General features: G+C 41.1%; 1 protein-coding gene across 1 annotated transcript; it reads left to right on the top strand.

Moving 5' to 3' along the window:
* The first annotated feature begins 3863 nt into the window (after nucleotides 1-3863).
* LOC115502069 (zinc finger protein 780B-like) lies at nucleotides 3864-23639 on the top strand. The gene is given in 7 exon segments (XM_032591491.2): nucleotides 3864-3966; nucleotides 4586-4658; nucleotides 8031-8085; nucleotides 8337-8469; nucleotides 10336-10431; nucleotides 19432-22220; nucleotides 22222-23639. Coding segments are annotated over 5 exon segments (3150 nt in total). The 5' UTR covers nucleotides 3864-3966; nucleotides 4586-4658; nucleotides 8031-8049; the 3' UTR covers nucleotides 22318-23639.
* Nucleotides 23640-23891: the final 252 nt, after the last annotated feature.

The following is a 23891-nucleotide window of genomic DNA, read 5'->3' as shown; positions in this document are numbered from 1 at the left end:
ATATACCTGCACTAAGTAACAAATAGAAGACATCATACCATTTACACTAAAATACGACAAATACCTTAGAATGAATCTAACAAAATGAACAAGTCCACTACACTGAAAAACACAAGATTCCTGTAAGAAATTAAAGAAGCCCTAAATAAGAAAGAATATAACATTCATGGACTAGAAGGCTCAGTATTGTAAATATATAAAAATTTCTCCAAATGTGTTTAATGCAGTACTGATTAAAAATTACAGAAAATTTTGTGGAAATTGACAAGCTGATTCTAAAACTGCATTCTGAAAATGCAAAGGCCCCCAAATCACCAAGGTAAATTTACAGAAGAATAATAAAGCTGGAGGACTTTTGCTGCCATTTTTAAAGATCTGTTATAGAGCTACAGTGTTTAAGACAGTGAGAGGGGCGCCTGGGTGGCGCAGTCGGTTAAGCGTCCGACTTCAGCCAGGTCACGATCTCGCGGTCCGTGAGTTCGAGCCCCGCGTCGGGCTCTGGGCTGATGGCTCGGAGCCTGGAGCCTGTTTCCGATTCTGTGTCTCCCTCTCTCTCTGCCCCTCCCCCGTTCATGCTCTGTCTCTCTCTGTCCCAAAAATAAATAAACATTTAAAAAAAAAAAAAAAGACAGTGAGATACCAACGCAAGGACAAATGGAGCAGTGGAACAGAACAGAGTCCAGTAATAGGCTCATACATATGTGGTGACTTGATTTGATGACAATCTACTGCAATGCAATGATGCTGCCCCAAATCAATTCCAGATAGTTGGAGACTCTGCAATGTAAAATAAAAATTTTAGAGGGAATGGAGAATACCTTCTTGACCTTGGAAGACACAAAGATATCTACTGCAATGCAATGATGCTGCCCCAAATCAATTCCAGATAGTTGGAGACTCTGCAATGTAAAATAAAAATTTTAGAGGGAATGGAGAATACCTTCTTGACCTTGGAAGACACAAAGATATTTTCAACAGGACACAGGAAACATTAACCATAAAATTAAAATATTGCAAGTTGTAATATATTAAAATCAAGAACAGTTTTCATCAAATAACATTAAGGGAGTGAAAAATCAACTCAAAGAATGAGAGAAGATATTTTGAATAGATATTATATATACATATACATATATACACATATATATGTACATATATATATATATACACATATATATGTATATATATATATAGCTGATATGGGATTTATATCCACAATATATGAAGAAAACTTCTAAAAGTCAGTAAGAAAAATACATCTCAAAAGAAAAAAGGGGCCAAAAATGCGATAAGCCACTTCACCAAAGAAGACATTCTACAGGTCAGTAAACACGGGAAAAGTTGTTCAAAGAGACTGCCACTCACACATCAGAATGGCTACACTAAGAAAGAAAGAAAATGCCAAGTACTGACGTGGATAAAAAACAATGGGAACTCCTCTGTACTTTCTTTAAGAGTGTGAATTAGTACAATTACTTTAAAAAACTTTATTGAGGTATGATCAACAGGTAAAAAGCTGCACATATTTAATGTATACAAGTCTACGAGTTTGAGGATAAGTATACATCTGTGAAACCATCACCATCATCAAAGCCATAGACATATCCGTCACCTACCAAGTTTCCTCCTGCATTATTATTATTTTTTTTATTTTTTTTAACGTTTACTTATTTTTGAGACAGAGAGAGATAGAGCATGAACAGGGGAGGAGCAGAGAGAGAGGGAGACAGAATCTGAAACAGGCTCTAGGCTCTGAGCTGTCAGCACAGAGCCCGACGTGGGGCTCGAACTCACAGACCCTGAGATCATGACCTGAGCCGAAGTCGGACACTTAACCGACTGAGCCACCCAGGCGCCCCATTATTATTATTATTACACTCAAGATCTACCATCTTAGCAAGTTTTAAATATACACCACAGTACTGTTAGCTATAGGCAGTATGCTGTATACATTTCCAAGGTTATATTTATCAGTAATATTTAACGATATTAATTCTTGATAATTAATCTTGCATGACTGTAACTTTGTACCGCTTGACCATCGCCTCCCTGTTTCCCCCTCCCCAAGCCCCTGGCAACCACAATTTTACTCTCTGCATCTATGATTTTTTTTACTATTTTCAATTCCAGATATAAGTAAGACAATATTTGTCTTTCTCTGTCTTATTTCACTTAGCATAATTTCCTCCAGGTTTATCCATGTTGTCACAAATGGCAGGATTTCCTTCTTTTTAAAGGATGAATAATATTCCATTGTATATATATGCCACACTGAACATCCCTCCATTCTGTTTTCCACAGTGACTGCACACTGGAAATTTACATTTCCACCAGCAGCGCACAAAGATTCCCTCTTCTCCACATCTTCACTAACACTTATTAACTTTTCGTCTCTTAATAATAGCCATTCTAACAGATGTGAGGTAATATCTCATTGGGTTCTGATTTGCCTGATGATTAGTGGTGTTGAGCATCCTTTCATGTACCTGTTGATCATTTATATGCCTTCTTTGAGAAATGTCTATTCAGGTCCTTTGTCCATTTTTAAATCAAATATATATATATTTGAGCTATTGAATTATAGGACTTATTTTTTTTGGATATTGGCCCTGTATTATAATATGGTTTACAAATAGTTTTTCCCAATCTGTAGTTTTCCTTTTCATTTTGTTGATTGTTTCTTTTGCTATGAAGAAGCTTTTGAGTTTAAATTAGTCCCACTTTTTTATTTTGCTTTTGTTGCTTGTGCTTTTGGTGTTATAGCCGAGAAATCATTGTCATGACCAATACCGAGGAGCTTTTTCTCTGTTTTCTTCTAGGGTTTTGTGATTTTAGGTCTTATGTTTAATTCTTTAATCCATTTTGAGTTGATTTTAATTCTTTTGCATATGGGTATCCTGTTTTCCCAGCACCATTTATCCAAGAAACTATCCTTCTCCCCTTATGTACTCTTGGCTCCCTTGTTGAAGATTGTATATGTATGGGTTTATTTCTGGGCTCTCTATTCTGTTCCATTGATCTATGTTCGGTTTTTATCAGCACCATAGTGTTTGATTACTACGGCTTTATAGTATAATTTGAAGTAAGGAAGTGTGATGTCTCCAACTTTACTCTTTTTGCTCAAGATTGCTTTGGCTATTCGAAGTCTTTCGTGCTTCCATATGAATTGTAGGATTTTTTTTTCTATTTTTTGTGAAAAATGCCACTGGAACATTGTTAGGGACTCCATCCAATGTGTAGATCACTTTGGGTGGTATGGACATTTTAACAATATTAATTCTTCTAATCCAGGAACATGGGATGTCCTTCCATTTATTTTTTGTGTCTTCTTCAATTTCTTTCATCAAGTGTAGCTTATGCACCTCCTTAGTTAAATTTGTTCCTAAGTTTGTATTGTTTTTAATGCTATTGTGAATGGGATTTTTTTTCTTAATTTGTTTTTCAGTTTGTGGTTAGCGTACAGAAACATAATCAAGTTTTGTATGTAGATTTTGTATACTGCAACTTTACTAAATCCATTTATTCTGAGTTTTTTGGTGGAGTCTTGTGGGTTTTCCATATATAATATTCCACCTTCTTTAATAGTTGTGTTCATTTGCATTCTTCTCCATTAAGAGAAAAGTAAGTTACACCGACGGTCTAAGAAACAGCAGTACTCCTTCCACGCGAATCCTCAGTCAGCAGCAGCCTGCGGCTGCGCACTCAGGGAGACTGGAACTCCCACAAATCACTGGGCACCCTTAGGGGCGGGCCCAGGTTGCCTGCCGGGATCAATCCATCCGCCCAACCCTAGGCTTCTGAGGCATTTCCTCTTTGGGACTGCATTTCCCAGCGGCCACTACGCCGAGTTAGCGGCCACTTCCGGCATGCAGGGGTCGTTGTCCTGGTAGGGTGAGGCCTTAAGGTGAAGGAAGAAACCAGTGGCTGCCTGTGCTCATCAGGACTCCAGCCGGAGGGACTGCCAGTGTGGGTGGGCAGAGAGAGGACCTCAGGACAGGGCGCCGACAGGCACGCGAAGGAGCCTCGGCGGCCCGTGTGCGAGCGTGCAGCGAGGAGGGGGATTGTGCGAGCGCGAGTGGCGGACGAGGAATGTGGGAGTCTGTGCTTGGGGGCGCGCCTTGTGCTGCGCTGAGAGGAGAGGGGGCGTGTGGACACTGAGTAGTGCTTTGCTGTGGAGGTGTGTGTGTCAGTGGGACCATTGGCCCGCTGCTTCCTTCGTCTTCTCTCCCAGCCACGTGGCTGCAGCAGAGCAGTGGCCCCTGTAGGGAGGTCAGATACTGAGCCTAGAATGGAAGTTTCCTCGGGAGAGTCCAGACCTGGACCTGGGATGGGAATATTAGAGCTGGAAGTGCCTCTCTGGGGCCCCCACGAGGGCAGCTACTTACTGAGACCCACCGCATTCTCCGAGTTCTGTCCCCAGGAACCAGCTTCGAACTCGAGCTCAGAGACTGATTCCTCCTTTTACTTCCGCCCCTTTTTGTGCGAAGTAAGGGAGGTGTGGCCCTGGAGTGTGCTCTCAGATTTAGTCTGCACTCCCAAGAAAAGCCTGGGGTCTCATGCTTTCCATCTCCTTTTCCTTCCCCAGAGTCGTTACCATTATCCCAAAGAAGGACCCCCAGGAGGATGAGAGTATTATTGCTGTACATCTAAAGTCAAGGGTGAGTTCGTGATTTGTTTTGCTTAAGAAAAAAAAGGGTTTTTTTGTTTTTTTTTGCTTTTTTTTTGTTTTTTTGGTTTTAGAATTTATAGGTTCCAGTAAACTTTCAGGAAATGTAGGGGAGACGTGCAAATTGATACCCCGCCATTTGGTCACCCATTGCCCTCATTTCTTCACTTAATACTCACTTAGCCATTGGGTAAATTTTTCACATCTTCTTGGGCACTCTGTTTTTCTAAGATGACACGGAAGTAAGCCTCCAGCGATTGATGTTAAAGCTTTATTTTCGGGACTCCGATTTGGTAAGAAAGAGATTAGTGTTTAAGTGGAACCACACACCTTATACCTTTTGCTCTTTAAGGGCCTGCTTTTCAAAGCAAGGGCAGAACAGAGATCGTTTAGCTTATTTCATTCGGTGTGTGAGGCTTTCAGAAATGGGAGAAGTGATAGCAACAGGAGGTGGTATCAGTAAGAGCCAGGATTTTTCTAGCAAGTTCCATCAGTTGAAATTTGCATTGCTGGCCACATCTTGTGGAAGTTTGGCAGCTTGAGTTGTGTTTGGGGCTTCTTTTTGTGTGGACCTTGGGAAGCAGTGTAGTGTGGTTGAAACTAAGGGCTGTTGGGGCGCCTGGGTGGCTCAGTCGGTTAAGCGTCCGACTTCAGCTCAGGTCACGATCTCGCGGTCCGAGAGTTCGAGCCCCGCGTCGGGCTCTGGGCTGATGGCTCAGAGCCTGAAGCCTGCTTCCGATTCTGTGTCTCCCTCTCTCTCTGCCCCTCCCCCGTTCGTGCTGTGTGTCTCTCTCTGTCTCAAAAATAAATAAATGTTAAAAAAAAAAATTAAAAAAAAAAAAAAAAAAAAGAAACTAAGGGCTGTGGATCCAGAGTGCCTGGGTTGGAATATTGGTTCGCTTCTTGGCTGTCTCAGGTTTGTAATGAATGTTAAATGAGTTAATGTGTGGGGCACCTGGTGGCTCAGTCAGTTGAGTGTCTGACTTTGGCTCAGGTCATGATCTCCTGGTCAGTGAGTTCGATCTGTGCTGACAGCTCAGAGCCTGCTTTGGATTCTGTCTCCCTCTCTTTCTGCCCCTCCCCTGTTCACGCTCTGTTCTCTCTATCTCATTAAAAATGAATAAATGTTAAAAAAAAAAAAAAAAGCTGTTTTAAGTGAGTTAATGTGTATAAAGCCCCTTGGAGCAGTGCCAGGCATACAGCAAGTGCTTGATATGTTTTAGCTCTTGTTTATGCGTGGTCATTTTAGCTCATTCCTCTCACCTTCTATACAACAGGGACATTAGGAATATGTGACATATGGGGGCACCTGGGTGGCTCAGTCAGTTAAGCGTCCGACTTCGGCTCGGGTCATGATCTCGCAGTTTGTGAGTTTGAGCCCTGCATTGGGCTCTGTGCTGACAGCTCAGAGCCTGGAGCCTGCTTCGGATTCTGTGTCTCCCTCTCTCTCTGCACCTCCTCTGCTTGTGCTCTGCCTCAAAAATAAATAAACATTAAAAAAAAATTAAAAAAGAATAAAGAATTACATTCTCCAGGCTAGGCTCTGAATGTTTCAGGGTAGCATTCTAAGAAAGAGCAGGCCTTACGCCACATTTTATGATATGATTTACACGAGAAAAAGGCAAACAGTAGAGTTTTCTTTAACAAATGTAATCTTTATCCTCAATAATAATGATGGCACATATCAAGCAGTTCACGTGTGTCATTGTGCGTTTTCATTGAATTTTCTTAGTATTCTTCCTGACGACCCTCTGTGCTCCTTACTCTATTCCTGTTTTACTAATGAGGAGACAGAGGCACTCAGAGGTTAATTGTCTTAGTTCAGATTCATATCCTGAATATGAAAGTAAAACTTGTGAGTTCTTTTTACTAATGACAGGATACTATGTTTGAAATTAGATATACTTTTTTTTTCCCCTAAAGTTTATTGATTTATTTTGAGAGAGACAGAGACAGGATGAGTAGGGGCGGGTTAGAGAGAGAGGGAGAGAGAGAATCCCAAGCAGGTGCCATGCTGTCAGTGCAGAGCCCGATGCAGGGCTCGAACCCACGAAACCGTGATATCATGACCTGAGCCGAAACCAAGAGTCAGATGCTTAACTGACTGAGCCACCCAGGCACCCCTAAATGTTTATTTATTTTGAGAGAGAGAGAGCGTGAGCTAGCGAGCATGAGTGGGGGGAGGGGCAGAGGGAGAGAGAGAGAATTCCAAAACAGCTCTTTGCTCTCAGCATGGAGTCTGATGCAGGGCTTGATCTCACGAACTGTGAGATCATGCCCTGCGCCAAAATCGAGTCGGTCACTCAACCAAATGAGCCACGCAGGCACCCTTATACACACATATATTTTACAGACATAGTCATATTCTGCATCCTATTTTGTAACCTGATTTTTCCTACTTAGTATTCCATTACGTGGATGCCCTGCTGTATTTAACCAGTTGGCTTTGTTGGACCTAGAAAACCGAACACTGCCGAGCAGTTCCATCTACATCCTTTCCAGTTTTCATGCCTTGCCCCACTTCTCCCAATCCTGAGTTCACAGAGAGGTTCTGATTTGGATAATGTGACCCCTTCTTAGTCCTGAAAGGTGGGACCAAGGGAGGAGAATCTGCACAGAGTGGAATGAGTAGCCCAGTCGTCCTAGGCCTAGTCACATATCCCGAGAACGGAGGATCCCTCTTGTTGAGATATTTTGGAGGACAACGTGTTCCTTGTGGCTTGAGGGGAGAGCTTGATTTTGTCCAGACTCCTCACATTTGATGCCAGTTTGTATGGCGGACGGGAGAGAGGGAAAAGGAGAGTGTGTGAAGCAGAGAGGGACAGAAGAGGGATTTTAGGAAGTAATTGGAACATAGAAATGGAAAAACAAATTGTATTGTTTTTGTTTTTTTAATGTTTATTTTTGAGAGAGTGACAGAGAGAGAGTGAGTTGGGGAGGGGCAGAGACAGAGGGAGATACAGAATCCGAAGCAGGCTCCAGGCTCTGAGCTGTCAGCACAGAGCCCGACGCGGGGCTCCAACCCACAAACCGCGAGATTATGACCTGAGCCAAAGTCGGACACTCAGCCGACTGAGCCACCCAGGCGCCCCTATTTTTTTTATTAAGTTTATTTATTTTGAGAGAGAGAGAGAGAGGCAGGGAGGGGCAGAGAGAGAATCCCAAGCAGGCTCCCCATTGTCAGCACAGAGCCCAATATGGGGCTCAGAGTCACGAACCGTGAGATCATGACCTGAGCCGAACCCAAAAGTAAGACGCTTAACTGACTGAGCCACTCAGGCTCCCCAAAAAGATTGTTGTATTAATTTAAGTCACTTAGCACCAAGGCACAGCTTGGCTTAAGCCCTTCTCTTATTCTCTCTAGGAGTGGAAGCGTGAGGAAAATGGACCAATTTTGTCATTCTAAAAACATGGGCTATGTAAGTTGGTATCTCCTCTCCTTGAAATATGACTTTACATTTACTTTATCCATTCCAGACGTGCCAGGGTAAGTAGGTTATCCCACGGCACACAAGAAGTTTGCTCTGTAGCAGCGGGAGGCCACAAGAACTTGCAGGCACCCTGCGCAGTTCCCAGTCACTCCTTTCCTGCAGTGTGGTTCTTCTCCCCCCTCTCTGTTCCCCTTGAAATAGTTTCCTTTAGTTTCACCATGATGCATGTGTGTGTGTAGTTTCAGGGCTCTGTGTCATTCAGGGACGTGGCCATCAGCTTCTCCCAGGAAGAGTGGGCGTGTCTGGACCCTGCTCAGAGGGCTTTGTACAGGGACGTGATGTTGGAGAACTATAGCCACCTGCTCTCACTGGGTAAGACTATTTCCCCCGATGTTAATTAATTTGAGAGATAAATTAATTTTGCAATAAAATTAGTATTGAGCAATTGTAATTATTAATAAATTGTTAGTGTCTGTTCTCTGGAATATCAGCTTTCTTCACCATGAATTTCAGGACTGTGTTTTAAGAAATAGATGTGTTCTGGGGTGCCTGGGTGGCTCAGTCGGTTAAGTGTCCGACTCCGGCTCAAGTCATGATCTCACGGTCTGTGAGTTTGAGCCCTGCGTCAGGCTCTGTGCTGACAGCTCAGAGTCTGGAGCCTGCTTCGGATTCTGTGTCTCCCTCTCTGTCTCTGCCCCTCCCCCCTCCTGCTCTGTCTCTCTCTGTCTCTGAAAAATGAATAAACCTTAAAAAAAAATAAAAAAAAAATAGATGTGTTCAGGGCTGCCTGGGTGGCTCAGGTGGGTAAGTGTCCAACTTCAGCTCAGGACATGATCTCACGGTTCTTGAGTTTGAGCCCCACATCAGGCTTCGCGCTTCAGATTCTCTGTCTCCCTCTCTTTCTGCCCCTCTCCACCTTGCGTACTCTCTCTCAAAAATAAATAAATAAACATTAAAAAAAAAAAAAAAAGCCAAGTTCCTTCTTGTTCCCAAAGGAAATAGTTTGGGATTTGTTGGGTTGAAAATGGGCATGTGCATGAAATGCCTGCGTCTTGCCCACCCCTCTGAACTTTCTCCCTTACGCCTGCCCTCTCTGTCACTGCCCCTTTCTTAATGACCAAGGGACAGAATTAGGAATCTTGGACATGTATTGTATGATCATTTTCTAAGACAGGTTTCATATTGTGTTTGATCTCAGAATTACTGTAGATGTTCTGGGTGGTTGTTTTTTTCTGACCCACTTGAAAGAAGAACAGTGTTTTGAGTTTTTCTTTTTTTTTTTTTTTTCAACGTTTATTTATTTTTGGGACAGAGAGAGACAGAGCATGAACGGGGGAGGGGCAGAGAGAGAGGGAGACACAGAATCGGAAACAGGCTCCAGGCTCCGAGCCGTCAGCCCAGAGCCTGACGCGGGGCTCGAACTCGCGGACCGCGACATCGTGACCTGGCTGAAGTCGGACGCTTAACCGACTGCGCCACCCAGGCGCCCCTGTTTTGAGTTTTTCTATCAAAAGAGCCTCTATGATTTATGTGGTATTGATTGGATCAACCAAATTCATTTAAAACCAAAGCGGACACATTCCATTTCCTTTAACAGACATTCCTTTACTCGCTTTGTAGTTTCAGGCTGTAAAGTTTGTATTTTCACGAAATGAACATAACTAAGAACGAACTAGAATGTTAAGGAGGCAAAATAAAGAACAACAATAAAAATACTATTAACTTTGTAGTACTATATGCTAGGCAATGTTGGAAGTGTTTTACATATACTAAATAATTTTAATACCAACCCTATAAAGTGGGTATTATTATCATCCCCATTTTAGAGATGGGAAAACTGATGGACACAGGGCTTGCCTGGGATCCTGTTGCTACTGGGTATCAGGACAGGGTTTTCACCAGGCAGTCTGGCTTGAAGGTTCATGTTCTCAGCTACTGAATTGTACTTCCTCTCAAAGGACAGACCCTATGTGAGTTTAAGTGATGTAAGTCCTAAATAAACAAACAAGCAAACAAATAAATAAATAAATAAATAAATGATGTAAGTCCTTTGTCTAACCTAGCTGCTCTCATACAATCTTCTCAACCCTTCTCTGAAGTCTTTTCTTAATATCATTTTGACTTTTAAATTATTACAAATTTAACCAGGTCTTAACCAAAGTTCTGTTTTGTGGGGTTTTGTATATTTAAAAAATTCTTTTTCTATACCATGCATCATTTTTTTTTTTTTTTAAGCAGGAAGGTCCATTTCTAAGCCAGATGTGATTACCTTACTGGAGCAAGAGAAAGAGCCTTGGGTGGTTGTGAGGAAAGAAACAAGTGGATGGTACCCAGGTGAGTAGGGGAGAAGCCGGCAGAGAGGGTCAGGAGAGGGTCAGAGATGACTCACACCCCTGAGATGTGGTTTGGAAAATTCCTTCAGAGACCCAAGACCTGTTAGATAAAGATGCCTGAGACCCGGGAAGGAAGTAAAACTCACAGCGTGGGCTCTCCAAGGAACTTCATCTGTTGCCAGTCACCTCTCATTTTTGTTCTCTTATTTCCTCCCCTTTCAGCGGAGTGAGCGCCTGTTTTCTTTCCCAGTGTGACCTTTTAACATGTATTTTGCATCCAGCTGTTTTCCAGCTCTACTTTTGCATTTAAATTTCTACATGTGTTTTCAGTGTCTAAAAAATGCATTCATATATTCAGCAAAGATTTATCGAGTGTCCACTCCCAGCAAAGCACTGCTCAGCATTGTCTGTACAGTGAAATGAACATGACTGATAAGAGTCCCTGCTCTCGTGGACTTTACCTGCAGTTGGCAAGATGTGGGTTAAACAAGTAAGCCCATGAGCAAATCAGTAATGTCAGGAATCATGCTGTGCAGACAAGTATATAGGAGTAATGGGGTAGGAATGACAGGGCTCGGTGTGGGGGGCGCTGGGTGGCTCAGTTGGTTAAGTGTCCGACTCTTGATTTCAGCCTAGGTCATGATCTCATGGTTTGTGAGTTCGAGCCCAGCATCGGGCTCTAAACTGACAGTGGGAGCCTGCTTGGGCTGCTCCCTCTCCCTCTCTCTCTCTGCCCCTCCCCTGCTTGCTCTCTCTGTCTCTCAAAAATAAATAAATCGGGGTACCTGGGTGGCTCAGTCAGTTGAGCATCCGACTTCAGCTCAGGTCATGATCTTGAGGTTCCTGAGTTTAAGCCCCACGTCGGACTCGCTTCTGTCAGCTCAGAGCCCACTTCAGATCCTCTATTCCCTCTCTCTGCCCTTCCCCAGCTGGCACTCTCTCAAAAATAAATAAAAAACATTAAAAATAATTAAAAATAAATAAATAAACTTAAAAAAAAAAAGAAAGAATAACAGGGCTTGGGTGCTTAGAGCGCGTGTCCTGAAGTAGGCATGCTTGCATAGAACTGTGAAGGAAGGTTTCGGGCCACAAATATGGGACAGAGCATTCTGTCTGCTCAGACTAAGCGGGAGACACAGAGGCCCTGAGATGGAAGTGATTTCTGTGTGACTGGGAGCTGTAAGAAGGTTAGAACAGAATATGGGAAGGATGGTAGGAAGGGCGGTCTGGGAGTTAGGCCAGGACCAGATCATACGAGGTCCTAATTGTTATTGTGAGGAGTATAGAATGTTTTCCCAAGAGTTACTTACAGCCATGTTCTGATCTGTATTGAAAGTTTTCCTCATTTCTTACTCTAAACAAAGCATGACAAGAATACAGAAGACCACATAAAACAAAGAATTGCATGATTAGTTGTTTTAAGATATACACATATGAAACACCAGGTTGTGAGTTAGGATTTTGCCAGCTGTCCCGGAAGCCTGTTTTGTGTCTGTTCGCACTCACAAACCTTTCCTTCCCTGAAGGAGAGTTTTTCTCTAGAGGTTTATTGTCTGAGTGAGCATCTCCAGTCTGATTTTGTTTGGCCTTTTGTTTTAAAAAGTCTTAAGTCTCTTTCAAATTAAAGGTTCTTGATTTTGTTGTTAACAGTTTTTTCTTGATTAAGTCAGATCATTTGTCCTGTAGTTTCACACCATCTGGATTTTGCTGATTGCATCTTGGTGATATGGAAGAACATGTTCCACTGTCTCCTATTTCCTGTAAAATGATAGTTGAGTCTAGAAGCTTAATCAAACTTTTGAGGGAATTTTTTTTTTTTTGGCAAGACTGTTTTCCTAGATGATGGTAATATTCTTCAGTCCATCGGCATGTGGTATCTGGGTTTCTTGTTTTAATGATGTTAGCAGTCATTGATAGTCAGTTACTATGTCCCTTAATTCACTAGAGGTTGTAAATTGGTGATATTATAATTCTGTCATTTATTCTTTATTAGCTAGAATGCATCTGTAAAAAGAAATATCACCTTATTTACTACTTGGTTACTCAGTTATACAGATCAAATAGAAAATTGAAGATAGTGGGGCGCCTGGGTGGCTCAGTCGGTTGACTAGCCGACTTCGGCTCAGGTCATGATCTCATAGTTCGTGGGTTCGAGCCCCATGTTGAGCTCTGTGCTGACAACTCAGAGCCTAAAGCCTGCTTCAGATTCGGTGTCTCACTCTCTCTCTGCCCCATCCCCCTCTCCCTCTGTCTCTCTCTCAAAAATAAATAAGTGTTTAACAAAATTAAAAATATATATAATAGCAATCTCACATTTAAAAAAAAATTAAAGGTATTCTTTTCCTTTGTTCACTAATTTTCTAAATAATGAGTTGGTTTCCTAGCATCCTTTCAAAGGTGACTCCTTTTTTATGATGATTAGGAATACATGGGATTATAATATTTGATGTACTTCCCTCTGTTGTTACTATGTTTGCTGACTCAAATTGTCCCATCAATTGGCCAGTGTGAATCTCTTCGAGTTGGCTCTGGAGCCCTTTTAACATGACCCTGGTGGCCTTTGAGAGACTCCTTCCTGTCTAATAAGACAGCCTGTTTCTAGGCTTGTCTTGTACATTTCCCCCACCCCCCCCCCCTTTTTTTTCCCCTCAAAAAAGCCCTGCTTTTTTTAATGGAAAATAGTCAATATAAATAGTCAATATAAACCCTGCTATTTTTATTATTATTTTTTTTTATGGTTAGGTTTCTTCAGTCCCTTTTTATCTAAAGAGGTTTTGTGCCTTAAAATTTATTTTAATTTTTTTTACTTTGGTTTTTCTCTCTTACTCTTCTTTGGAGTCTAAGTACAGGCTAGTTTACTTAAAGCATGGCATTCTGAATTCATGTGCTTTAAAGATTTTTCTCATGACTTGCTTCCGAAGGCTTTACAGTGGATTCCAATAGCATCATGTGAAGAATCACATCACATCCAGTCTCTTTAGAGATTGCTGTGGTTTTGGTCAACCAAGTATGGCTTTCCATTTCCAAAGGAATGAATAATCTCTGAGTTGAGCTTCAGCAGGATTTTAGTGGCCAGAGACTGTAGTAAATGATTTCACTCATTTAAAATATGTCGAGACTGCTTTATTTTATAACCCAATATATGGTCAGTTTTTATAAATGTTCTGTGTGATTGACAAAGGAATGTGTATTTGTAGTCTCAAGTTTGTTTTGTGTGTGTTTTTTTAAATGTTTATTTTTGAGAGAGAGAGAGAGTGTGTGTGTGTGAGCAGGGGAGGGGCAGAGAGAGAGGGAGACACAATCTGAAGCAGGCTCCAGGCTCAGAACTGTCAACAGAGAGCCCAACATGGGGCTCAAACCCATGAACCGTGAGATCATGATCTGAGCTGAAGTCAGATGCTCAACCGACTGAGCCACCCAGGCGCCCCATGTTGGAGCTATTTTCTTTGAAATGTGGTCAGTGGCACTCACTTCATAGTTGTTTTGTTTTGTTCTGTTTTTAATGTTTCTTTTTGAGAGAGAGAGAGAGAGAGTGTGAGTAATTGAGGGGCAGAGAGAGAGGCAGACACAGAATCCGAAGCAGGCTTCTGGCTCCCAGCTGTCCATATATTGGGTTATACTGACCATATATCGGGTTATAAAATAAAGCAGTCTTGAGTTAGCACAGAGCCCCATGTGGGACTGGAACTCAAGAACCATGAGATCATAACCTGAGCTGAAGTCAGATGCATAACTCACTGAGCCACCCATGTACCCCTTACTTTGTAGTTTTAAGTTTTGTGGCCTAACGTGATCTGTTCTGGAGAATGTTGCATGGGCACTTGAAAAGAATGTGTGTTCTGCTGTTCTGGGATGGAATGTTCTGAATATATGTGTCATTCAAAGCCACTGTTTCCTTGTTGAATTTCTGCCTGGATGATCTATCCATTGATATAAGTGAGGTGTTAAAATCCCTAATTTTTTTTATTTTTTAGAGAGAGAGAGCATGAGTGGGGGAGAGGGACAGAGGGAGAGAGAGAGAATTTTAAGTAAGCTCCACACTCAGCGCAGAGCCTGCTGTGGGGCTCAATCCCACAATCCTGGGATCATGACCTGAGCCGAAATCAAGAGTTGGATGCTCAACCAACTTAGCCACCCAGGCGCCCCACCTACTATTACTGCATTATTGTCAGTTTCTTCCTTTATGTCTATAAACAGTGGCTTTATGTATTTAAGTGTTTCCATGTTAGGTGGATAAATATTTACAATTACTATATACTATTGTTGGATTGTCCTCTTTATCATTATGTGGTGTCATTCTTTGTCTCTTGTTACAATCTTTACGTTAAAGTCTATTTTGTCCAATATAAGTATTGCTACCACAGCTTCTTTTTGCTTCTATTTGCATGGTAGATGATTTTCTATGCATTCACTTTCAATCTTTATGTGTCTTTATGTCTGATATGAGTTTCTTCTAGGCAGCATGTAGATGGGTCTTGCTTTTTTATCCATTCAGTTATTGTAGGTCTTTTGATTGGAGCATTTAGTCCATTCACATTTGAAGTAATTATTGATAGGTATGTAGTTATTGCCAGTTTGTTATTTGTTTTATGGTTGTGTTTATAGTTCTCTCTTCCTTTCTTCTCTTGCTGTCTTCCTTTGTGGTTTGATAGCTTTCTTTAATGTTATATTTGGATTTTTTTCTCTTTATCTTCTATCTATTATAGGTTTTTGTTTTGTGGTTACCATCAGGGTCATATATAACATCTTGGGTTGCCTGGGTGGCTCAGTTGATTAAACAGCCAACCTTGGCTCAGGTCATGATCTCACAGTTTGTGGGTTTGAGCCCCATGTCGGGCTCTGTGCTGACAGTTCAGAGCCTGGAGCCTGCTTCGGATCCTGTATTTCCCTCCCTCTCTGTCCCTCCCCTGCTCATGCTCTGTCTCTCTGTCTCTCAAAAATGAATAAATATTAAAAAAAATTTTTTTAGATAACATCTTATGTGTATAGCAGTCTATATTAAGTTGATGGTTGCTAAAGTTTGAGTCCATTCTAAAAGAACTAAAGTTTTACTCCCCCCATTCTGTTTTATGTATATGATGTCATACTTTACATCTTTTTATTTTGTGAATCCCTTGGCTGATTTTTATAAATATAATTGATTTTTCTGCTTTTGTGCTTTAACCTTCATACTGGTTTTATAAGTGATTAATCTACTACTTTTATTATATGTTTGCATTTACCTGTGAAATTTTTTCCTTTCTTAACTTTCTTATTCCATTAAAAAAAATTTTCAATGTTTATTAATTTTTGAGAGAGAGAGTTTGAGCAGGGGAGGGCAGAGAGAGAGGGAGATACAGAATCTGAAGCAGGCTCCAGGCTCTGAGCTATCAGCACAGAGCCTGATGTGGGGCTTAAACTCATGAACCATGAGATCATGACCTGAAATTGAAATCGGATGCTCAACCAATTAAACCACCCAGATGCCCCAATAACTTTCTTATTCCTAATTATGGTCTTTTCTTTCCATTCAAAGAATGCCCTTTAATGTTTCTTGTAAGGCTGGTTTAAATGGTAATGAGCTCCTTTAACTTGTTTGTATGGGAGACTCTATCTCTCCTATTCTGAATGATAGCTTTGCTGGGTAGAGTATTCTTGGTTGCAGGTTTTTTTCCTTTCAGTACTTTGAATATATCATACCCCTCCCTTCTGGCCTGTAAAGTTTCTGCCAAAAATCAACAGAATAGCCTTAAAGGGTGTCTCTTCTATATAACATTTATTTTTCTCTTGCTGCTTTTAAAATTCTCCCTCTGTTACTACTTTTTTGCTATTTTGATTACTGTGTGTCTTGATGTGGACTTCCTGGGGTTAATTTTATTGGGAGTTCTCTATGCCTTCTGGATCTGGATGTCTGTTTCCTTCCTCAGATTAGGAAATTTTTCAGCTATTATTTCTTCAAATAAATGTTCTGCCCCCTTTTTTCTCTCTTCTCCTTCTGGAATCCTTATAATGTGAATGTTATTATTCTTGATGATGTTGCTGAGTTTTCTTTATCTATTCTCATTTTTTATTCTTTTTATTTTTTGCTGTTCAGCTTGATTGCTTTTCCCTACACTGTCTTCCAGGTCGCTGATCTGTTCTTCAGCTTCTTCTAATATGCTCTTGAGTCCCTCAGTGTTGTTTTGTTTTGTTTTGTTTTGTTTATCTCCGTCATTGAGTTCATCTCTGAGTGGTTCTTTTTTATATTTACTGTTTGTTTTTGAAGGCCTCACTGAGATCATGCACTTTTTTCTCAAGTCAGGTGAATATTTTTATGACCATTGCTTTGAATTCTTTATCAGGCACATTGCTTATCTCTATTTCATTTAGCTTTTTTGCTGTGGTTTTGTCCTGTTCTTTCATTTGGGACATATTCCTCTGTCTTCTCATTTTATATAACTCTGTGTGTTTGCTTCTGTATATTAGGAGAGTCAGTTACAGCTCCTGATCTTAAAAGTAGTGGCCTTAGGAAGAAGAGAAGTCCCATGGTGCCCTGCAGTGCAGGGTCCCCTGTTCACTAGATCCATATGCTTTTCAGCCTCTGCCTCACTGTTGTGGCAGAGCCTCCTCTGTCAGTCCATTGTCCTCAGTGCCCCACTTTGCCTGTTTTGGACAAGATTTGATCTCGGTGTTGTTAAGGGATAGTCTGGGGCCTCCAGCAGCTTATAGTGTGGTGGTGTCAGCAGTTAGACTAGATGCCTGCTCTCAGCCTGTCTGCTGGGGCTGTAGTTGAACCAACCTGCAAGGCACCCTCTATGCCTTGTCCCCTGAGAGGCTTTCCCTGGGGGGCAGGGCCGGCAGTCAGACCAGATGCCTGCCCCCAGTCCATCTGCCAGGGCTGTGGTCACACTATTGCTGGCTATGAGGTTCAGTTGCCAGAACCGCGGCATACCCGTGTGTGTGTGTGTGTGTGTGTGTGTGTGTGTGTGTGTGTGTGTGGTTATCTTCCCCCCTCCCCAGAGCAGGAGTCACTTTGGAGTGGGACGGGTTTGATGGGGCAGATCCACAGGAGAATGTGGAGGTGGGGCATGCAGTGCTAGCAAGGTCGGTGTTGTGTGTTTGCACTGGTTCCCTGAAGCTCCCAACTATCTAGGCAAGTGTTGGTGGCACAGGGAATGGTTCCTGCCAGCTCTTTTGTTGTTGGAGAAGTTTCTTTTTTTTTTTTTTTAATTTTTTTTTCAACGTTTATTTATTTTTGGGACAGAGAGAGACAGAGCATGAACGGGGGAGGGGCAGAGAGAGAGGGAGACACAGAATCAGAAACAGGCTCCAGGCTCTGAGCCATCAGCCCAGAGCCCGACGTGGGGCTCGAACTCACGCACCGTGAGATCGTGACCAGAGCTGAAGTTGGAGGCTTAACCGACTGTGCCACCCAGGCGCCCCTGGAGAAGTTTCTTAAAGATCCCTGCACCTCCAGCACACATTCTGAGATTGGTAAATGAATGTTTTTCATTTATACCGCAGGCACTTTTCAAACTGCCACTTCTGTGTTGTATCTTAGCAGGTTGTTTGTTAATGCTGGCTCTTTAAGGATGGGGACTCAAATTTCCCGTCAACCTCTGGCTTTCCCAGAACTAAGCCTGCTGATTTTTAAAGTACCTAGAGTTAAGTACAGTCAGTTTACCCACTGATTGTAAAAACTTGTGAAGTTAAGCCCCACTGGTTTTCGTTCTTTTCTTTTCTTTTTTAAAAAATATTTATTTTTGAGAGAGATAGAGCATGCAAGTTCGAGAGGGGCAGAGAGAGGGAGGGACAGAGGATTAGAAGCAGCTTCTGTGCTGACAATAGATAGCCCAATGTGGGGCTTGAACTCACAAGCCATGAGATCATGACCTAAGCTGAAGTTGGACGCTCAATCAGCTGAGCCACCCAGGCGCACCTGTACTTAAATTGTTTTGAATGGTTTGCCTTTACTCTTACAATAAAATCCAAAACCCTTGCCACAGATAATGAGACCACCTATGAAGCCACTGCCATCCTTTGGATCCTGTCTCTACCACACTGCCTTCTTTCAGCACTTAGAACATGATAGAACCTTTTTTCAATAACTTCATGCTTCACTTAGACTGTTTTCATCATACGAGAGTCCTGTGGCCTGAGGTGCTTGTAGGAGACACCATTTTCATTTTTTAAGACTCAAAAGAAGGGGCGCCTGGGTGGCTCAGTCAGTTAAGTGTCCGACTTTGGCTCAGGTCATGATTTGTGGTTCGTGGGTTTGACCCCTGTGTCAGGCTCTGTGCTGACAGCTCAGAGCCTGGAGCCTGCTTGGGATTCTGTGTCTCCCTCTCTCTCTTCCCCTATCCCCCCCAAAATAAATAACATTAAAAAAAAAAAAACAGTTTAAGTACAGACCCTTAAACTTTGATTTGCATCAGAATTATCTGATAGAGATGTTAAAAATACAGCATTGTAGAACTTATTCCTAAAAATTCCGATTCTGTGCATCTGAGTTGCTTGAATATCAGTTTTTGTAACAAACCTACCAAAGGATTTTGACTTAATACCTAAATTTCACAGTTAATCTCTTCCCTATTATGAGTATCACCATCTTATTTACATAAACTTTCTTCATTTTTGGAGCTTTTCTTATTATTTTTCAAATTCTCTGAAAGTATATTATATGTACTTTCAATATATATCTTTTTTATTTTTCTTGCTCTACATATTTTTAGAGTTATGTATTCTTTTTTAAAAAAATTGTTAAACGTTATTCATTTTTTGAGAGAGAGACAGAGCGCAGGTTGGGGAGGGGCAAAGAGAGAGGGAGACACAGAATCCGAAGCAGGCTCCAGGCTCTGACCTGTCAGCAGAGCCTGACGCAGGGCTTGAATCCACGAACTGGGAGATCATGGCCTGAGGCAAAGTCGGATGCTTACCGGACTGAGCCACCCAGATGCCCCTAGAGTTATGTATTCTTTAATGGATTTTGTACATGTGTATATACAGGCAAATAAAATGTGTTTGCTTTCTCCTTTTCTTTCAGATTTGGAGTCAAATTATGGAGCTAAGAAGTTATCTCCAGAAAATGATATTTACGAAATAAATTTGCCCAAACAGAGTATAACACAAATAAGTAAAACTCCTGACCTCAAGGCCTCCAATTGTAGAAATGACTCAAAATGCAGAAATAGATTTAGGGGACGACAGAGACATCAAGAGGGGTATATCAGTCAAAAGATAATAAGCTATGAAAAAATGCATACTTATACTCATCATATTTCTCTTTTTCACAATACAGATAAGCCATATGAATGTAAGGAGTGTGGGAAGTACTTTAGTCGTGGTTCAAATCTTATTCAGCATCAGAGTATTCATACGGGAGAGAAACCCTACAAATGTAAGGAATGTGGGAAGGCCTTTAGACTTCTTATCCAGCTTACTCGCCATCAGAAATTTCATAGTGGTGAAAAACCCTTTAAATGTAAGCAATGTGGGAAAGCTTTTAGTCTTCCCACCCAGCTCAATCGCCATGAGAACATTCATACAGGTGAGAAACCATTTGAGTGTAAGGAATGCGGTAAGTCCTTTAATCGTAGCTCAAACCTTGTTCAACATCAGAGTATTCATACGGGTGCAAAACCCTATGAATGTAAAGAGTGTGGGAAAGGCTTTAATCGTGGTTCAAACCTTATTCAGCACCAGAAAATTCATTCTAGTGAGAAACCCTTTGAGTGTAAGGAGTGTGGGAAGGCCTTTAAATATCATTACCAACTTACTCAACATTGTCGAATTCATACTGGTGAGAAACCCTTTGAATGTAAAGAATGTGGGAAGGCCTTTTGTCTTCCAGTAGAGCTTGCTAGACATCAGAACATTCATACTGGTGAGAAACCATTTACATGTAAGGAATGTGGCAAGGCCTTCAGTCGTGGCTCGAATCTTGTCCAACATCAGAGTATTCATACTGGTGAGAAACCCTACAGATGTAAGGAGTGTGGAAAGGCTTTTAGACTTCACCTACAACTTTCTCGACATCAGAAAACGCATACTGGTGAAAAACCATTTGAATGTAAAGAATGCGGGACAGCCTTCCAATATCAGTACCAACTTATTGAGCATCAGCGAATTCACACAGGTGTGAAACCTTATGAATGTAAGGAATGTGGGAAATTGTTTCGTCGTGGTTCAAACCTCATTCAACATCGGAGTGTTCATACTGGAAAGAAACCTTTTGAATGTAAGGAATGTGGGAAGGCCTTTAGACTCCATATACAACTTATTCGACATGAGAAATTTCATACCGGTGAGAAGCCCTTTGAATGTGGAAAATGTGGAAAAGCCTTTAGTCTTCTCACCCAGTTTCATCGCCATGAGAACATTCATACAGGTGAGAAACCATTTGAATGTAAAGAATGTGGGAAGTCCTTTAATCGTGTCTCAAACCTTGTTCAACATCAGAGTATTCATGCTGGCGTGAAACCCTATGAATGTAAAGAGTGTGGGAAGGGCTTTAATCGTGGCTCAAACCTTATTCAACATCAGAAAATTCATTCTAGTGAGAAACCCTTTGAGTGTAAGGAGTGTGGGAAGGCCTTTAGGTATCATTACCGACTTATTGAACATCATAGAATGCATACTGGTGAGAAACCCTTTGAATGTAAAGAATGTGGGAAGGCCTTTACTCTTCTGACACAGCTTACTCGACATCGGAACATTCATACTGGTGAGAAACCATTTAAATGTAAGGAATGTGGCAAGGCCTTCAATCGTGGTTCAAATCTTGTTCAACATCAGAGTATTCATACTGGTGAGAAACCCTACGGATGCAAGGAGTGTGGAAAGGCTTTTAGACTTCACCTACAACTTTCTCGACATCAGAAAACGCACACTGGTGAGAAACCGTTTGAATGTAAGGAATGTGGGGCAGCCTTTAGACATCAGTACCAAGTTATTGAACATCAGCGAATTCATACAGGTGTGAAACCCTATGAATGTAAGGAATGTGCAAAGAGCTTTAGTCGTGGTACAGACCTTAGAGTACATCAGAGAATTCACACTGGTGAGAAACCCTTTGAATGTAAGGAATGTGGGAAGGCCTTTCGACATCATTATCAGTTTCTTGGACATTCCAGAATTCATACTGGTGAGAACCCCTATGAATGTAAGGAATGTGGGAAATGCTTTATTTGCAGTAGTGAACTTAGAGTACATCAGAGAATTCATACTGGTGAGAAACCATATCAGTGTAAGGAATGTGGGAAGGCCTTCAGTCGTAGCTCAAACCTTATTCAACATGTTAAAATTCATACTGGTGAGAAGCCCTATGAATGTAAGGAATGTGAAAAGGCCTTTAGCAATAATTATGAACTTACTGTACATCAGAGAATTCATACTGGTGAGAAACCTTATGAATGTAAGGAATGTGGGAAAACTTTTAGACTTAGTTCAGTCTTTACTGCCCATCAGAGAATTCATACAGGTATGAAACCCTATGAATGTAAAGAATGTGGAAAGAGCTTTAGTTGTAGCTCAAACCTTATTCAACATGAGAGGATTCATACTGGTGAAAAACCTTATGAATGTAAGGAATGTGGGAAGGCCTTTAGACTTAGGTCAGTGTTTATTGCCCATCAGAGAATTCATACAGGTCTGAAACCCTATGAGTGTAAAGAATGTGGGAAAGCCTTTACTATGACTAGTCAGCTGACCCGACATCAGAAAATTCATAATCGTCAGAAGTCCTATGAATATAAGGAATGCGGGAAAAAAACCTTCCCTGGTTATGAACAGCTTACTCATCATCAGAGAATTCACAGTGGCAAGAAACCCTATGGATATAAAAGAATGTGGGAAGACCTTCCATCATGGACTGAGATTTGCTCAACAGCACAGTATTCCTACTGGTGAGGAACTCCTTGAGTATAAGTAATGTGGAAGGATTGACAGTCACAGCAAACACTTTAGAGTAGAGAAGACATTCTGATGAGGGAGTCTTTAAATGTAAGAAATACAGGGTGGCCGTCGTGTTCATTGTTTGCTAATCATGAAAGATATTTTACTACGTATGTTAATTTCATGCATTTAGAAAAGCCTTCAAACTCCAACTGGAGAAAAACTATCCTTGGAACAAATATAAGCTACATCTACCTGAGGCATGTGCTTTATTTCCATTTCACTACCTATGTGACATTAGGTGCCTAGCCTCTTTCTGCATCATTTATAATGGCAATGGTAGTGAGTACTAGTGCAATTATAGGAATAAATGTGTTACAGTACACAGAAAATCCTTGAAAAAGTATTTGGCACATGCTTGTGCTCATAAAGGATAGCTTTTACATTGTTCCATTAGCATTACTGTTACTGAGGACAGGAAAAGTGTATTGTGAATCATTTAGAAAAACCTCATCCATTCACTATTAAGTTTTAAATAACTTCCGTATAAAATTTCATGGGAGGTAAAGAACACGTGAGGATTTTCATTAAGAGCTCATCCCTTAAGTTACATCAGAAAGTTAATTTTGGAAAGAAACCCTATGGATTTCGTGCGTGAGGAGATACTGAGAAAACAGCTGTTGAAGAATCAGGGAGAGTTTTTGAAGTGACTTGTCTATAAAAGGCAACAGGCAGAAAATGTATAATTTATATTCTCTGTCCAGAAGTTAAGATAAATTAAATATTAGTGAAAGAATAGCAAAATAAAAGCTATCCATTTATGTTATCCAACTCTTTATCATGAAAATTGCTACACATATGAAAAAGATGAAAGAACAAACACCCATATACCCCTTCTAGATTCAGAGTTGTTAACAATTTGACATTTTTCTGTATATTTTATGTTGTGCCATTGAGAATATGTTTTAGACATCATGTACTTTACCCCTTATTACATCAGTATGTATCTCCCAAACATAAAGACGATCTCATATATAGCCGTAGTACCATAATTACCCTTAAGGAAATTATCCATAATTCCATATTACCTATCTTCATTGGCCTCTAAAATGCCTTTTTTAGGAGTTCATCTTCTGAATAGCATGCATTCCAGATTATGTATTATATTTGGTTTTAAGCTCTCTTTAGTCTTTTTTAGTCTAGGATAGTAACTCAAATTTTCTGGAGTACCAAAATCATCTGTGATTCCTAGTAAAAATACAGAGGTCCAGGCCCACTGAGCCTCTGTATCTTTACTAGTTCTGCAGGGGATTTTGGTATGTGCTACAGAGAGTCACTGGTCTAGAAACTTTCTCCTTAATTTTTTATTTATTTATTTTTTTTATTTATTTATTTTTTTTTTAATTTTTTTTTTTAACGTTTTATTTATTTTTGAGACAGAGAGAGACAGAGCATGAACGGGGGAGGGGCAGAGAGAGAGAGGGAGACACAGAATCGGAAGCAGGCTCCAGGCTCTGAGCCATCAGCCCAGAGCCTGACGCGGGGCTCGAACTCACGGACCGCGAGATCGTGACCTGAGCTGAAGTCGGCCGCTTAACCAACTGAGCCACC

This window comes from Lynx canadensis, chromosome E2 (assembly GCF_007474595.2).
Source record: "Lynx canadensis isolate LIC74 chromosome E2, mLynCan4.pri.v2, whole genome shotgun sequence".
NCBI lineage: Eukaryota > Metazoa > Chordata > Mammalia > Carnivora > Felidae > Lynx > Lynx canadensis.
Note: the sequence above shows the minus strand (reverse complement) of the source record. Positions and strands in the feature narration are given on the sequence as shown.